The sequence below is a fragment of the Magnolia sinica genome, chromosome 18, assembly GCF_029962835.1.
Source record: "Magnolia sinica isolate HGM2019 chromosome 18, MsV1, whole genome shotgun sequence".
NCBI classification, from domain to species: Eukaryota; Viridiplantae; Streptophyta; class Magnoliopsida; order Magnoliales; family Magnoliaceae; genus Magnolia; species Magnolia sinica.
In genome coordinates, this window is record NC_080590.1 from 23,000,815 (window position 1) to 23,018,435 (window position 17,621).

The 17,621-nt window shown below is 37.5% G+C and overlaps 1 protein-coding gene and 1 pseudogene across 2 annotated transcripts; both read right to left on the bottom strand.

Moving 5' to 3' along the window:
- Positions 1-17,621, bottom strand: part of LOC131232888 (subtilisin-like protease SBT3.9) — a 112,321-nt pseudogene that overhangs the window by 59,419 nt on the left and 35,281 nt on the right.
- On the bottom strand, positions 4,051-8,376 carry LOC131232894 (subtilisin-like protease SBT3.3). Of its 2 annotated transcripts, XM_058229411.1 has the most exons (5): positions 7,632-8,368; positions 7,114-7,244; positions 6,294-6,391; positions 5,147-5,302; positions 4,051-4,193 (listed from the first exon to the last, which is right to left on the bottom strand). In XM_058229411.1, exons 1-5 carry the CDS (start codon positions 7,767-7,769, stop codon positions 4,186-4,188), a joined length of 531 nt encoding a protein of 176 aa, XP_058085394.1. In that variant the 5' UTR covers positions 7,770-8,368; the 3' UTR covers positions 4,051-4,185. The 2 variants fall into 2 exon arrangements, with proteins under 2 accessions (XP_058085394.1, XP_058085393.1); XM_058229410.1 differs by lacking the exon at positions 4,051-4,193 and having other exon boundaries at positions 4,527-5,302; positions 7,632-8,376.

Sequence of the window (17,621 nt, forward strand, 5' to 3'; positions counted from 1 at the left end):
ATCGGAGGGTGAACAACCATTGGATTTGAGTCTTATTGTTTAAGTAATCATTATTACCTTTAAAGACTCTAATCTAATGACTAGTATTCACACTCATATGTCATATTTCTCTTGGTAAACAAAATAAGAAGTGAAGTCTTTATTACCATCATTGAGACGTTATTTCCCAGCGTGATTGAAGCAGGGAAGGATCGGTCTATCGTACTCGCTGCCACTGTGATAACCCATGGAGATTCATTTGATATAGTTTGTGGCCTTGGTCCATCATTGCCAGCCGAGAAAACAACGGTGATTCCCTTCTCTACCGCATGTAAGTAACCGAATGATATGTCCAAATAATCAAAGCCAAGTGACAATGAAAGAATATCAACACCATCATGTACAGCGTCGTCAACGGCTGCTAGCACTGCACTATCAGAACTAGCTCCGCTTGCACATGCTACCTTGTATATGGCCAAATGCGCACGAGGTGCGCCTCCTCTTGCCACTCTTGCACCAAGGCCTTCAACACTAACGTTACTTACAATGGAACTTGCTACGATAGAAGCAGTATGTGTCACGCCCCGAAATTCGAGTACAGAGTGTGCACCCTTAGACCCGATTTTCGGCCCATGACACGTACACTGAGTATACTAATTTCATTCAATTATACAATTATTCATCTACCTAGTAGCTTTACCGTAGATCTATATTTCATTCATACTCAACGACATCTCAAAAAATAAGAAACGATCATTTATTCCAATAATCAATCATAAACATAATTAAAGATCCTTTCATTTGCGATCTTATGAAATGAAATAAACATGTTCAACAACTTGAAAGAATTAATTTACAATCTAAGAAAATCAAATATAATTAAAGTAAAAATATCATGATTAGTCTAAGGCAATAACTTCTTCCTCTATCAAGTAGAGCCACGTGTCCCTTAAGTCTTTTCCGGCTCAACCACGTATTCCTGTTCTTGAGCCACCGGCTCACCCTCATTCACATCTGTACGGTTTTTCCATCAATAAAAAGGATAAGCTGGGCAGGCCTAGTGAGAATTCCCGACATGGTTCTTTACATCAAATTATAATAGAATGCCAATAATCATACATAATATAAATTTGATAAAAATGCAAATGCAATGTATTAATGCATCAAGTGGGAATCCGTCCACTTGCTTGAGTTGGAAACCCGTCAACCCGCATCTGCCCCTTGGCAGGCTTCTACCATCTGGTAGGCATAGGCAAGGCCCGCATCTACTCCTTGAGTAGGCTTCCACTAGTATAGTGGGCTTCTGGTAACGATTCTACCAGGATATACCATCCAGGGAGGTCCCCCAGGAATCCAGCACGTGTTGTGCATGCAATTGATAGATGCACCATGTAATCATGAATCATGTATTGCATAGACTATTTATCACATTTGAATCAACATAGTTTAATACCTTAATCAAATCATATCATTATTAATACAGAAATCACACAGTCCTTTAGATCAACTAAGAGTACATGGCAATTAAATCAAGATAATAATACAACACATCAAACAATACACCTATTTTAACTTGATGGATGAGAAACACATCGGGATCACTCATTTTGATGTGGTGGAGATGATTCCATGAACCAACGGTTTAAATTGAATTAGAACTTCCTAAAATCACATAAATAAGAATTTTCTTTAATCGTACGATTACACATAATGAATAAAATATTATTTAGATCGATGTTGCCCATCCAATGGTCTGATCACTCCAAAATTTGAGGCCTTAATATATCTTAGCCTTAGAAATCATATGGTCAATATAGATTTAATCTAATTAAACTAGGCGATTCCACACCAATCTCTATAGCAAGAGATTTCGCTTAAGATTTACTATTTTCATCATATGTATCAATACTCAATAGGCCGATGCGATGAATGTGTAGTCAATCCAACTCGTTCATTGCATAGATTTTAAAAAATAATTCTAAATTATGAGAAAATAAAATTAAAATAGCCATCACTAACCTGTATTAAAGGCGACTTAAGGTTTCCTCATTTCTCTCTTGTCTTTCCACTACGAAGCATTTTGAAAAAGTGTGGTTTTTATAAAGCTTCAGATCCAATTCTGGAAGTTTCATTAACAACCAAAGGTATGGCATGGATTTGATGATACTAAGTGGTTAGGATTCGACTCTTCCAAGTACGATTCCAAGTTATCGCTTAAAATAACCCATCAACTAGAAAACATACATAAAGACTGCCTAAAGATGTATTTTGATTTAATTAGGGTCCAGAGACGATGGAGAACATCCCATATGGACGGTTGAGATTTGATGGATGAGTTTAACCAAATAGACAGTTATAATTAACTAATGAATGGTTCAGATTAAATAACAGGAGTATCTCCTAAAGATAAAAGAGAGTCTAGAATAGAGAGGGAAAATAGGTAGTTTCCGTTTCAAACTTTGTTTGCGTTGGATAAAACTAAATTTTAGGGAATTATTTCAAAGGAATTCTTTCGTACATACATGTGTCTTTCAATTGATGACATTCCCTAACATGTTATGAGAAATCCACTCCGCCCATTTTCTTTGCCTTGTCATGTTAATATATGGGTCCAAAAATAAAGTATAACTAGTACTCGAGTGGCCCGCTTGATTATAAACAATGAGCAAGAAGAACTATCATTAAAACTTCTCTCCTTACTATTATTATTATTCATTTTTATCTTATTTATATATTATATTTATTTATATTTTATTTTTACCATCGTACTTTACACGTGTGTGCACACGTGTGGAGGATGGAAACATTAGGTGACGTGTGTGGATGAAACGGTGGATCCGTTTCCTACTATTAATGTTCTCCCCATTTTTTTCTCCGTTATTATACAAAAACCGGATGTTTATCTTCCTTTGTGTTTTATTTTATTTTTAGATGTGAGACCTACAACGATGTGGACTAAAATCCACTCCATTCATCAATTTTGTTATATTATGTTGGGCCATTGGCCCGAATATAAGATAGATTTGAATTTTAAGTAGGCCACATACTATATGGTGTGGATGACACATTGAGGGTGGTTTCTAATTTTTTTTTAAAAACAACTCAAGTCTCTCTGTACTTAGAGAGCCGTGAGAGAATGACCCTCTCACATCCTCATTTTTCACATAAAACTTTGGTCTTGCATATCTTTTGATTGGACCGTCCGAATAAGGTGAAATTTTAGTATGGTCCTTCATTTTGTGTGATCTATAAAGAGACTAAATTTGGAACTCGATCTCTTAAGGATGACCGAGATGTCTATTTAATGGCTCAGGCTTATTTGTAACTCAAAACAATGTTTAACGACATCCTATGTAAAAATTAACCGATAGTTTTGATGTATACCCTATGATCTCCCTAATGAATGATTTATTTAGACATTTGGATGACCCAGTTGGCAGATCAAATTGTGATGAATGATCAATTGATGGTCTAAATTTTAAATAAGTAGATGGTTAAAATGTTAATCATATTTATGGGTTATTGTACGGTCATTTTTGTAAATGGATACGTATAAAGTAGTTTTTGGATGTGATCTATGTTAGAAATGTATAATGTTAGATTCAAGTTATTGGTTCACAGGTGTAAAATGTGTAGATCATGATTTTGACGGTAAATTAAGCATATTCATAATTGACAAATAAGACGAACGGATCAGAATGTTAATTTGATGTGTGTACGGGTGGATATGAAGATCTAGTAGTTACTTTACTTTGATCAAGTGGTCCAAATTTAAAGCAGTCGGTTAGATATCCTCATCTAGTGGGTTTGATGAACGGGTGAGAATTCTAAGGTATTCAATGGTTTGTCCTATTAATCAACCGTTGAAAATTGCTCCCTATGGTTAGATTCAAGTTAAACTACATAAATATTAATGGATCTAAAAGTGTAGAGCTGAACAAGTATAATCATACATCCTTATGTATAGGTAAACTCGCATCCAAAATTTAGGGTTGTTACAGTATGCATGCCATGACCGTTTATATCACGTGGAGATAAATAATCTCTTTGCAACAGTTCGCGATCTAATCCGCGTGCATACCATCGTGCTCCAGTTATCTTCCGATTACAGGGGGATGCATTAAATTCTTCCCCTTCTTCACAAATTCCCTTCCATCGTGACAGTATAGGACTATAACCAAGATCATTAAAGCTTCTCGATTCAGGCTATATTCCTTAATATATTATGTATTGCATTAGTAATAAATCTAAAATGAGTAAAAGAAGCTTATGCTAAAATGAAATTAAAACTTTAAAAGTTTATCTGTAGTCATGAAACTCTAGGTTCTAAACCTGAGTGCTGTAATTAATGGGTCATGTTTGAGCTAGTTAAGGTCCTTCATTTATTAAATGAGCCAAGAGTTTTATATATATATATATATATATATATATATATATATATATATATATATATATATATATATATATATAAAGTTGAAGAATGACCCATTACTCTGTGGCTTGACCCAACTCACTTAAAACCCGACTCAATCCATCTAATTGTAATTGGGTTGATCTCGACTGACCTGACATGACTTTCAAGAGTTGAACATGAGAACACGGGTTTGCACAACTTGGGACAATCATTGGATTATCATCATCATCTGAGCCTTATCTCAAACAATTCAGGTGAGGTACATGAATCCTTAATTTACAAGATGTTTCACTCTATCAAGGGCAATCAATGGATACATATATCAATAATTTTTTTTTTGTACTTTTCGTTCTTCATTTTTGTTTCAGTTTTGGATTGGATCATCTCACCCAACTCAAGCCCAACCCATCAAGTCCACATTTCTAGCCTGAGTCTAACCCACTATCTGTTTACTTTGAACTAAACCCACCACCCCAAAAGTGGTTTTCACTAGTTGACCCATGAGCTGATCTGATCTATTACCTAGGTGTATGTGATATTGGCTGTTCATTAAGTGGATCCCTCCATTCATGTCTTTTATCCCAAAAGAACAAGCTAGCCCACTCATGATGTGGGCTGGACATGTACACTGAATGTTAATTAACCATAGGGTACAGATATCCATAGCTATATAAGTTGCATTCCTCATACAACTAGATATAGAAAAAAGAAAAGAAAAGAAATAATAAAGGGGAAAAAAAAAATGCAATAAACCTGAATCAACCACACCGATAATCACACCATCTCCTTGGTTGGTCTTGGAAAGGATTTCTGTAGGATGACTATAATCAAGGCCGAGGAAATCCCAGCTTCGTGTTGTCTGTAGCTTACAACTTCGGCTCGGGGTTACACGGATCACACCAGGAATTTCTGCATAAATCCATCCATTCATGCTAATAGTTATATCTTGATATTATATGAATTTATGTTTTGCTCAACCCGTACTGATCATGGTTTTAAGAAACATGCAACTTGTCTAAATCAACTTGGACTGAGTCGAACCTGACCCAGTTTGATACACCGCAACTCATTCGAGTCAACTCGGGCTTAGTCTGACCTGATCCAGTTTGATACGGCAAGTCACCCAGGTGAATCACCCCTGACTTGGGGGAAGTCAGGTCAATTGACCTCTGATCCATTGAGTTGCAATTAGATTTAAGGCCGGATGAGTGGATCAGATTCACTTGGTCATAATTCCATATGGTATTATGGGCCATTTCATTCCTTGGTGGTCGTCAACCGACAAAACAAATGGAAACCTAGAAAATTTTATTTAGCTATTAGGTGGGAACATAAATCGTTGATATTTGACCTAAGTGATTTCTGTGGGTTATTTTCACATGCAATTTTGTCGAGTAGCGGGAGAAGCACGCAAGGGAAACAAAAACTACCAGTTTTGAGGTCTGGAATACTCTACAATACCTGATGTGGGTGTGGCCCACTATGTTTTTGTGACATCCACTCCGTTCATCAATTCTATAACCTCTTGTTCACCGTATGCATAGCAAAAATTAGCTGAATCCAAAAGTCAGGCCGGCCACACACGATCAACTTAAATTCACTCCTAAAACCTCACAACTTACACGATGCGGCCTACTGGAGTTTTAGATCAAGCTAGTTTTTGGGATGTCTCTTCATCATGGTGAGGCACTTGATGAACGGGTTGGATGGAAAATAAACAAAATGGTCACCCCCATCAAGGTTTATATATATGGTGGGCATCCCACCCCCACCATTCCCTATGGTGGGTCAGCTGTAGTCGTAACTCAGAAGATCAAGTTCTTACCAACTCTGTGGTCTAAAAATAAAAGTCAAACGTTACATTTTCGGCAGAAAAGAAAGAAAAGGTCAAGTTACTTACTTGAGATTTGCTTTGCCTGCGATTCCGTGAGTGTGGCGGAAAATCCCGAAAAGCCATGCTTGTAACTGTACAGCATCGACTCTACAGCTGCCTCCTTGCTGCATTATCCATAGTCATCCCAACAGTTAAGCATGTAGCTTAAATCATTCAGAGGATCACTGGTTTTCAGTTATGACAACTGGGGCCCATGGATGGACAGTCCAGATTATTGTTCTCTTAAGTACCACACTGGATAGGCCATGCTCCCACATTGAAAAATTCTCAGTGGGTCGAACAAAGATATATAGGTAAAGGTTCTCCATGGAGAGTGCCTTTGACAGACACAATACCATATGTGGGACCCAACAAATCAATCAGATACATTTCCGAACCAGCATTATGAGCCATTATTCTAATTCCTCTCAATGGCGTAATGAAATTTCAGCTTAACTAGCTTAACTACCTTCGTAACCGAGGCTTCCCGCACTATGGTTGTCAATTCTCACAAGTGGAGCATATGGTATGGTAATCTAGATCATTGGTCTACTGGGTCCCGAAATGGATGACTCATGTCCTATCAAGAGATCCATGCCACCAAATCAGGGGCCTTTTTTTTTCCAATATCTCTTTCTAACCATCTATTTGAGGACTATAGATGAAAATGTAACTTCAACCCATTAAGGTGATTTTCTGGAACATGATCATCCAACATATATAGTGGGACCCAACAAGCCAATTTTTACATATTATCTAACCATGGGTCGTACTTGTTAGATTTAAAAACCAGAGTGCCCTGTGCAAAGTCTCGGGTGGAGGATCCTAATCCATTTAGAGAACACACCTTCCTAGCACCGAAGCAAGCATATCATAGAGAACATACCTTCCTAGCACCGAGGCAAGCATGTCATGGTGTGAAGCTGTAACAAGGTTGGGATCTTCATGTTGCCTCGCTCCCATGTACACTACATACACCTGTATAATATACACACACCAAGATTGCATGCATCTAACTTTATTTTCTATTACCAAGTAGCATTTGAAGACTGAAGAGGCCACACATGCGAGATATGGAGTTTCTCAACACAAAAATTCCTTATCCCAAAGATTGAATATATATAGGCTGTTGGTGGTCTTCTCAACCAACTGTACAAGGCCAGGACATGTTCACAGTTATGAGTATGAACATGTAGTGCCTCTTTAGCTCAACCCACGTATTTCCACAAGGAGGGAAACATTTTCTATCTAAATGGATGGTTCAGATAATGCTAGATAAATAAAAGAAATATATATATATATATATATATATCTTTGAGGGTGCGTTTGGGTGCATCAAATATCAACCAATGGAAATAATCTCACCTTGCCGTTGGTTTCAGCTCGAACTGAAAGAGTTTGATGGAGCTGCATGGTAAGCAAGAAGAAGGGGAGAAGAAGAACAGAAACAGAAGAAAGCTTAACGAAACCCATCTTGGCTGGTGACAGATGGTTCATGCTCATGCCCCTTCTCTGATATTTATTAACATCATTTCCTAAGGAGAGCTACAACTATTCAAATTTGGCGGCCATGACTAAATCTATAAGCGAAGAGCTATTTCATATTTCTTTAATGGCATAATTAGAGAAGACCCAGGCAACAAAGCATAGGTTCAGGCATCCTCTAACCAGTGCGTGGATTCAGTCAGGTGGAGACCTGAACAAGTTCGGTCAGGTCGTGACCATGGGTCCACCTCGATATATGTATCGTATATCCACGTTGTCCATCTGTTTTTCCAACTCATTTTAGGCATAACATGAACAAAAAAGAAGATTCAAATCTCAGGCGGACCCACAACAGGAAACAATGGTGATTGACCATTAAAAACATTTTGTGGGCCACAAAAGTTTTGGATCAAGCTGATATTTGTGTTTGCCCCTCACCCAGTTATGTATGACCTTATTAACAAGTTGGATGGAAAATAAACATTACGGGGGAGCCTAAGAAGTTTTCAAGCCACTGCTGTAAAAACCATGAACTTCCTCTGGAGCTGAAAAGCTTGCCAAGCAAGATTCTAGGGGCACCCCTGGTTGTATGTTTTCATCAGAAGCTCTGCTAGATTTCAGAGGCTCTACTTATCGAGGCAGTGCAAACAGAGAATGACAAAAACACAATGTCTAATCAATGCTTCTATTACTTACACTTCCTTTCCCTCCAAAGCCTTTGCTGATTTTAACTTTTGAAAGGCTTCTAGCTGTTTTAAATTCACAAATTACAAGATTATCAGAAAAAACAGTCCAGGTAAATTACCAAAGAAAAAGAAAACAAAAAAGGAAAAAAGAAAAGACGAGAAAAGTTGTACAAATGGAGGTGAACATGGATTCTGTGTTAGAACAATGGCACTCCAGAAGGATTAGTTAGGCTTGAACCCAGGTACCTGATGAGAGCTTCACATTAGCAATTCCTTCATGTTTTTGCTTTTTCAAAGAAAGTGGGAGCACACACCACTTGTCATTGTATCTATAAAGCTGAAATAAACACTTAAGCTAGGAAGCACAGGAACCTATAGTAGAACATGCTCTATACAATGTAATGTAAGGACACAATGAAAAAACCAGGGTCTCCAACAAAAGAACAGGGCAAGCATAAGGAAAGTATGAAACCCCTGCTCTTGGAGATACACTGGCATGGAGCTATGAAGCAAAACTGACAGTAACACACGACAAACACATGACAAAAGCAACAGGTGTCCACATTTGCAATTTCTTACAAACAGGAAAATTTGCAAAATCATGTCATCATAAAAAGCCACCTAAAGAATCCATTAATAAACCCTCGACTCTGTTAGCATGAATGGGTGGAACACGCAAAATTCAAATCAGAGTCAGTCAATTGCCATCAGCAACATAGGAAAGAAAATCAAGAGGAGAGATTGATCATTTGGTCCCAACAAATGTAAGAAACAATCACATGAATTCAATTAACAGAATTTAGGGAAATCTCAATCAAATGAATAATTAAAAAAATAATTTTCTGAAATCCAAACCCTAGTTCTAGATCTAGTAAATCCCCACCATAACCAGTCAAAATACCTTGCAAAGTGCAGAAAATAGATCCAAAACCCTAGGAAACAAGAGAGTACCTGGCCGGGGAAGAGATGAAGGGCAGGGGCTGCTGGCCGCACCAGATCTGGAGATGATGCAAGTGAGAGAGAGAGAGAGAGAGAGAGAGAGAGAGAGAGGCGCGAGATCTGGAGATGATGCAAGTGAGGGAGAGAGATCGGGAGAGGGGGAGAGAGATCGGGAGAGGGAGAGAGAGGCGCGGAGAGGGAGAGACACGCACTAGAGCCGGCAGGGTTTTTTTTTTTTTTACGCGTTTTTGTTACGGTGACCTGCGGATCTATTTGGATCTGCTTTGATTTGCTTTATTTTAAGGCCACGTCTTAAGATGAACTGGCCAAACGGATGAACGGCATAAATTTAGAAGAAATACATCGAGGTTGACCCACGGTCACGACCGAAGTCGGTCAGACTCGAGGCGTGTATGGGCGAGGCATATGTGATGTGGGCATTCCACCAGCGGATGCCGATTGCCTACTGACGCTGCCAGTAGGTAGTAGATATTAGACAGTGCTAGCTTTGTGGACCCACCAAGATGTATGCATATTATCCACACCGTTTATCAATTTTTCAGTTCAAGCTAAAAGTTAAGACGGATCCAAATCTCATACGGACCAGGCCACAGGAAGTATTAGTGATTGAACATTATCTATTAGAAACTTATTAGGAACCACGAAAATCTTGGATGAAGCTGATATATATTTGTGTTTCCCTTCATTTAGGTCTCTGTGAACTGACCAACAGATTCGATGGTAAATAAACATTATGATGGACTCTAGGAAGCTTTTAATGGTGTGTGTTCAATTACCAATATTTTGCTTTGGTGTGATCCACTTGAGATTTTTATCTGCCTTATTTTTTGGTTTATCTTTAATTGATATGGAAAAATAGGAAAAATAAGCATACGTGGTTGATAAAACACATGCATCATGATGGGCTATAGAGCACGTTCAGTAACTGCCTCACTACATACAGCGTCCGTAGGCAATCCGTGTGGCAAACCCTACCTCACTACATGCAGCGTCCGTAGGCAATCCGTGTGGCAAACCCTGATTAGTGAGTATCTGGTGGTCATAAACCACAAGAATTTATTTTTATTTTTTAAAGTTCTTTGTAACCTATAATTACGCTAATGTCGTGCATTAATTTTAAATTATTTCCTTCAATGTGGTCAATCTGTGATGAATTTTGTCCTCAAAATTGGACTGATTATATAAAATTAAAACCCTTTACATGTGGATGTGTTAGATTTACTTTACGACAAACCAGTATGCCTCACATAAGATGTTGATGAGTTCAAAACATGAGGCCCTTCCGCACATGGGTAGTTTGGCAATTTTCTTCTTCCTAAGTTATTTTTTCCACTAGAAGAGGATGATGTTTTTTGGTTCTATTCTTTCTTTCTTCTTCCTTCTTTTCTTAGCTTATTTTATAATTCTTTTTTTTAATTTTTAATTTTTTTTTAAAAAATATTGATATGAATAATGGGAGTTTGCGAAAAGAAACAGAGCATAGAAGATACCATAATAGATGCTTTTATTAGAATGATGTTGTAATGGATGAATTTTGTAATAGAAATATGTTATAACGCATAAATTTTATAATGGAAGAATGTTGTAATGTATGAATGTGATGAATGTTGAAATGAATGAATGTTATAATTGATAGATCTTTGTAATGGAAGAATATATATATCGAGATGAAAGTATATTGTAATAGATAAATGTTACATAAAGGATCATTGATATTTACTTTGGATTACCAAAAATAAAAAGTGGTTTAAGAGCTATAAAACCTTAAGTTTGGTCTATATAGACTCTTGCCGTAATCACATCATAGTACAGAGCCACATGGACAAAAACCATATTTCCACATAAGCAGATTAGGTAAGACACCGGATCCACCAAGGTGGGTGGGTGGGTGAGACCCTTGACTGTGGTGCTCACAGTGATGTATTTGCCTTAAATCCACACCCTCCAATCATTTTAAAAGCTCAATATAAGCCATGATCTAGGAAATGAATATCACTCAAATCTTAGGTGGATCACACGGAAGGAAAGAGTTTTGATTGAATCCCCACCATTAAAATTTTCATATATTCCACCATAATGTTTATTTGCCATCCAACCTATTGATAAGGTCACAAACACCAAGACAAAGATACCGTACAGATATCATCTAGATCTAAAGCTTTTGTGGCCCATAAGAGATTTTTAATGGTCAATCACCACCCTTTCCTGTACTATACTATGGTCCATCTAGGATTTGAAACTGATTCATTTTTTGCATCATGTCATAAAATGAGCTTTCAATGCAGATGGATGGAGTGGATGTAATCACATACATCACAGTGGCCCCACAATCAGGGGTCCCACCCACCTCGATAGATCCGGGGTCTCACCTAATCCGCTTCCTGTTTCCACTCTCATGATGTTATACACGCGTCACTATGACCAGGTCTTATTTTCAAGATGCATGGCTATTAGGTGAGACCCTGGATCCACGCAGTTCCGTGGGGCTTACATTGATGAATCCACACTGTTCAACCATTTTGAAAGCTCATTTTAAAAATTATACAAAAAATGAAAACGACTCAAATCTAAAGTGGATTACACCACAGGTATAAGTGGGCAGAATTGACCTGATCCGGCGGATCCGACCAGATTCGACCTGAATCAGCCCGTTCTGAACAAAACCAACGGCCCAGATCGGGCCTGATCGAGTTGGGATTTCCAGATCCGATATTTTTTCGGGTTGGGTCCGGTTAGACCTCTATCCGGACCGATTCAACCCAGATACCCGAACCGAGTGGACCCGAACTGAACCGAACAGACCTGGACCAAGCTTGAGCTTATGAATTAAAAGTCCCTCAACTCCATTTTACTGGAAATCAGTCAACGAATCATCGAAACACACTATTATCAAAATCATTTCAAGCTTATTATGTTTCGAGCTACCTTAACCAATGGAGCTTAAGCATATCCATCAGCAAAAAAATCCCATTTCACTACTAGAAATTCAATTAAAAATTTACATTTATACATAATTGATTTATTTGCACATGAATAACAAAACGGCAAGAAAAAACTCAAAAAGAAGTGAAAATCCAATTAGCAAATTGGCAGTTTGACGTCAAAAAACGATAGCAGAAGACATCAAAACAATTACCATCTTGTCAACCATGAAGCAAAGGGGGCCCAATCCTTCCCCACGAGCCGGGCACTCCAGTAGTAGAGTCAGCCCGATGTGGGGTAAGAAGAGCAAATCTCAGCCATTGACAGCCCCACGATCATGGTAAAGGCCTCGGCGATGAACCACCCATATGTTGTGGCGACGGGTCCACCAAACGTCAGGCTAGTGTTGTAAAGGGTGGTTATCCTAGTTAGAACAGATATGATCGAAAAGGAAAAGGCAAAATTCGATAGCAACCTAAAATTCCAAACATGACCCATAAACCGAATTCTGACAAAAACCAATCCAAAATCCAAAATTCATTAAAAAATCCAAAAATAAAATAAAAAATAAAAACAGAGTTGAGATCGTTACGATAGATCCCGCTTCAGTTCCTGCTTGTAAACAGAGTTGAGATCTGCCAAAGAAGATGGATGGCATGGATTAAATAGATACCCCATCTTTTTCCTAAAGATGGCACACATTTCAAGGCAATTTGTGGAAAGTAAATCTGAGCCGACCCGAATCATGCCAAATCCGATCCGACTCGGTTTTCCTGATCGAGTCGGTCTCGAAGTAATGTAAATATCGGATCGGACTGAGCCTCCAACTTGTTTGAGGGGACCTCACCAGCTATGAGGTAGTTATAAATCGGGTCCATCCAGCTCGAAGCATCGTCTACTAGATTGACCGTTTTCTTCTCTGTTTGGTCAATGCTGGGATTTTTTATGAATTCCATGGGAATGACTCATGGGATCTTTCCTTCTATGGCGCAAACATATAGATGAAGGGACCACACAAATATCATATTGATCTAAAGCTTTTATGGTCCACAAGAAGTTTTTAATGGACAATCACCACTATTTCTTGTACTGTGGTCCATCTGGTATTTGGAACTGCTTCATTTTTTGGATCGTGCTATAAAATGAGCCTTCAATATAGATAGATGGACGGCGTGGATGCAGTCAAATACAGTGGGTCCCACAGTCACGGTCCCACCCTCATCGGGTGGATCCAGGGTCTACTCTAATCCGCTCCTAATATCTTACAGCTATAGACGGAAATATTCAATCCATAGCTATCAGGTATCCCGTCTACGGTGATTATATGTAGCATGGTACGTTGGATCATACCCATGAGTGCAGCCACTGTCAACAATGGCATATTTGTAACGATCCTAACCGTCCAATGAGTGCCTACTATGGTTAGAAACAATTAAAAGGCATCTGATTGCGGATAGCTCTTAACTGTGAATTTAAGAGCTTGGATTGAAAAATGGTACTAAAAAGTAAGAATTTGATGCTCAAAAAATCACTAAGGCAAGGGATGGATCTTAGGAGACCAAGATTGAAGAATTCACATGCTAAAGATCCAAGAAAACCAAGTGAGGAATGAAAAGAATTGAAGATTTGAAGTGAAGAATCCTGAAATCGTCCTGAAAAAGTGTATTCTAAAGCTGTAAAGTTTATTTTGGAAAACTACGCAACAAGAAGTCCGTTTTAAACGAAGTATGCAGCGAGAAGTCTATTTTAAAAAAATACGTATATTTTAGACAATTTCTAAGGTTTTTCAGCTTTATAAGAAAAATTGGAGTTCCCTACTAATAAATAGGGCTTTTTAGGGCATTCCTAAACATTATTTAAGGCATCCCAAAGCAAAATTTAGAGTTTTTAAAGAGTTTTTAGTTTTATTAAAGCTTTGTAAGTTGTTTTTTTAGATCTTTTCTATTTGCAATTTTTTTCTTTATTTCTTGTTGGTTTTTATTTCTACAATTTAATTATGTTTTTCTAAGTTCCCTTTAGCCGAAGCTAGAAGGAAAGCACATGAGTTTAATATTTCTTTAAGTTATGATGATTGATTGTTTTAATGATGAGAAGAATGGTGTATGTATGTTATCTATTATTTAGGTTTTGTTTTTTTATCTTCTTGTGAGATCCATATGTTTCCATCATATGAGATCCACATTGATGGATAAGCTTACCCTAGATCAATCAGATTTCCTAAATAGGAGAGGTTCTCAACCTGTTATATTTCTTTGATATTCATTATCCTATAGATATTGAAACTTAAAATCACTGGCGCTTGAGAATATTTGTCAATGGTGCAAATCCATTATTTTCTAATCTTTTATATCATTTATTAAAATATTTAAACTGTTTTATTTTTCGGTTAGGCTGACCATAGTGCTCAGATCCTAGTTGTATTATCCAAGTCATCATGATTTTGGAACATTAACCTCTGTGTGGAACTTTGAAGCTTGGGTGTTATTTTATTCAATTGAATTACATCCATTCAAAAATTTCAAAATCAAATCATTAGAATAATTTTTATTACTTAGTTTGTTTTGCATTTGATTTTTTTTTTTTTACAATTCTTCTCCCGTGGGATCGACTCTGTATTCACGAGATACTACTTACGAACCTCTGCACTTGGAGGGAAGCAATCAACTTGTAATGATCCTAACCGTCCAATGATTGCCTATACGATGGTTAGAGACAATTAAAAGGCATCTGATTGGATAACTCTTAACTGTTGGACTAGACTAGACATCATCAAATGGATGATTAAGTGGTTAATCACTGATTCAAATTTCACCTGAAATCTGGTTATGATTGTTTATTCACTGCAACATCCAGAGTAGGGCTACAACATGAACAGTATAGATTCGATCAGAAAATATCCCGCATGCAGTGGATAACAAGTTAATGCGTATGATTCAAAATACTCTGCCGATGTATCATATAATTTGTCCATTCTAACAAATATGAAGGCAGGCCATGCATGGAAGGGGTTAGGGTCACACATAAATCAACGCTAAGAAATGGAGAGAGGTTGGACATTTTCAGTCTAGGAAACAAGGGTTGCTTGACGGTAGGCCAACCATAATATTTTTTACATAAATCAATTGCTGTTTTTGCTTCATGAATAATAAAATTTATTTTTCAGGGTGGTAACTATAAAGGGATAGATAAGGCGAAGACTCATTTCATCTAAAATGTTGTTTTGATGACAGTATATACTTCTTATTTTTTCTTATAGCACTGTTTGGCTGTCCTGCACAAACTGCATTTTGTCCTGCACGTGCCTGGCTATGAGAAAGTGGATGTGGGGAAGCGACCTTCCATATAAATCTCTTAGTACAGGGGATGGCCTGTCTGACGAGTGGACTGGCCTGATTTTTTAATCAATTTTTCTATACTGAATTGTTTATCTGTTTTCGTTGAAGGGTGGTCTCCCTGATGAGTGGACTCCATGATAGTCTAGTCACCTTCATGGTTGAGCATACTTTTTTCATGTGTGCTATGTATAAATTGCAGGGAGAGGGTGTGTGACCTAGCAAAATTTCACCTATCTTTCTAGCAAGCTTTCACCACCATTTTGAAAATGGTGGTGTACCACCATACACATGCTTAGTTTATGTTAATCTAGACCTTCCAAATTGCTGGCTCATTTGTGGATGGAGCATACACCAAAAAATTACCCTGAATTTTCTCTATGATTTGAACCACTTACCAGTTCAAGTTATGCACTTTATCCAAAATGTGCACTACAATTTGTATGGTCTGAATAGCCATACATGAATACCGCATGGAGGAGAGTCGATACCATTTTTCAAAATGGTGCCGACTCTTCCATTGGGACACTGGCTGATTATCTTAGCCATTCATTTGATGGGCCACCATTTGTAAGGGTAGGAGCCCCATCAATATTACGCATTAAGGTATTCTACATCATTGGAACCCCAATTAGTATGATTTGGATGTTTGTATGTGCATGCCATGTGTGGTAGATGCAGATAGTGGTGAAACCAAAGCTTAGTTAAATTGTTCCCTAGAACAGACATGTCACTGACAGTTACAAGATAACTGCCACATTGCTGTTGAAAACACTATAAAAAGTTATTTCAAGGCTCTTCAAGTAAAGTCATTTCATTGTAATAGTCCTGTGGATGACATGTTTATCAATTCAAAATCATGTTTGTCTGAGACTATGGATGACCATTGATTGAGTTGAATGGTGGAATGGGATTCATGTACCGACCCTGTAGTTCTTGTTAGTTTAGTTTGTCTGTTCTAATATGTTCTTTGTCCCTTGATTGAGCTGTTCATTCTATTTCTTTATTGACTATATCTTTTGGATCTTTTGGGTTCCGATTGTCCATGAACAGGGGGCAACAATTCCCCATTTTGAAATGTTGAACTGGAATATTATATTATATTATTGATATTTAACTGGACGATATGCATGTTATACTCACCTCTTCAGTTTGTAAAGGTGGGAACCATGATTCTCTTGTCCAGGCAGGCTATTGGTTTGTTTGAGCTTGTTTCCAGCAAAATTCTTATAAAAACGGCTTGTAGGTGATCAGTTCTCTTTCATTGACTACCGCAGCATTTTCCTTTGCAAGAACTCATTTAAAATGTGGGTGATATCTGAAGTTGAGTTGGGAGCAAAGGGATGCATCCTTTTTTCTTTTCTTTTTTTCCTTTTAATTGTACATACTATTTAGTAAGACTAATTAATACTAATGTGTCTATGGTCTTTTAGACAACTAGTGGTATTCCTCAGTGCTTGATTAGATGAATTGGAAACCCTAAAAAAATGACTCCCTCTTTTTTTCAGCTGTTATTTGTTTGAGGGAGTAGGAAAGGAGAATCAGAATTTCTTCATTTTTTGGTAAGTCTTTTTCCTTTCAAAATCTTTATCATCAAGAAACTTCATGATATTTAGCGATTAATCTGTATAATTTTGAGAAAAATATAATAAATTGGTATGTTTGAATGTTTTGGCTTTGCGGTGGATGGACGCATTCTATCCCAATGCGTATAATGAGTATAACCAGCTGCACTAAGTCGCTGGGTACTATTAAGAGGTTATTTCTCTAAAACAAATAGTGTTGTGGGAAATGATCCATTGCAAAACACAGTAGTTTTGTTTCATGTTCCGTTCAATCTTAGGACATGGTGGGCTCAAATGCTTGGTGAAAATATGCATCAATAGCTAAAGATTTGCAGACCAATGCTGATTGCTGCAGATTTGGGCATTTACTCTTTTAGTTAATTTAGCTGGAGTTTGCTGTATTGA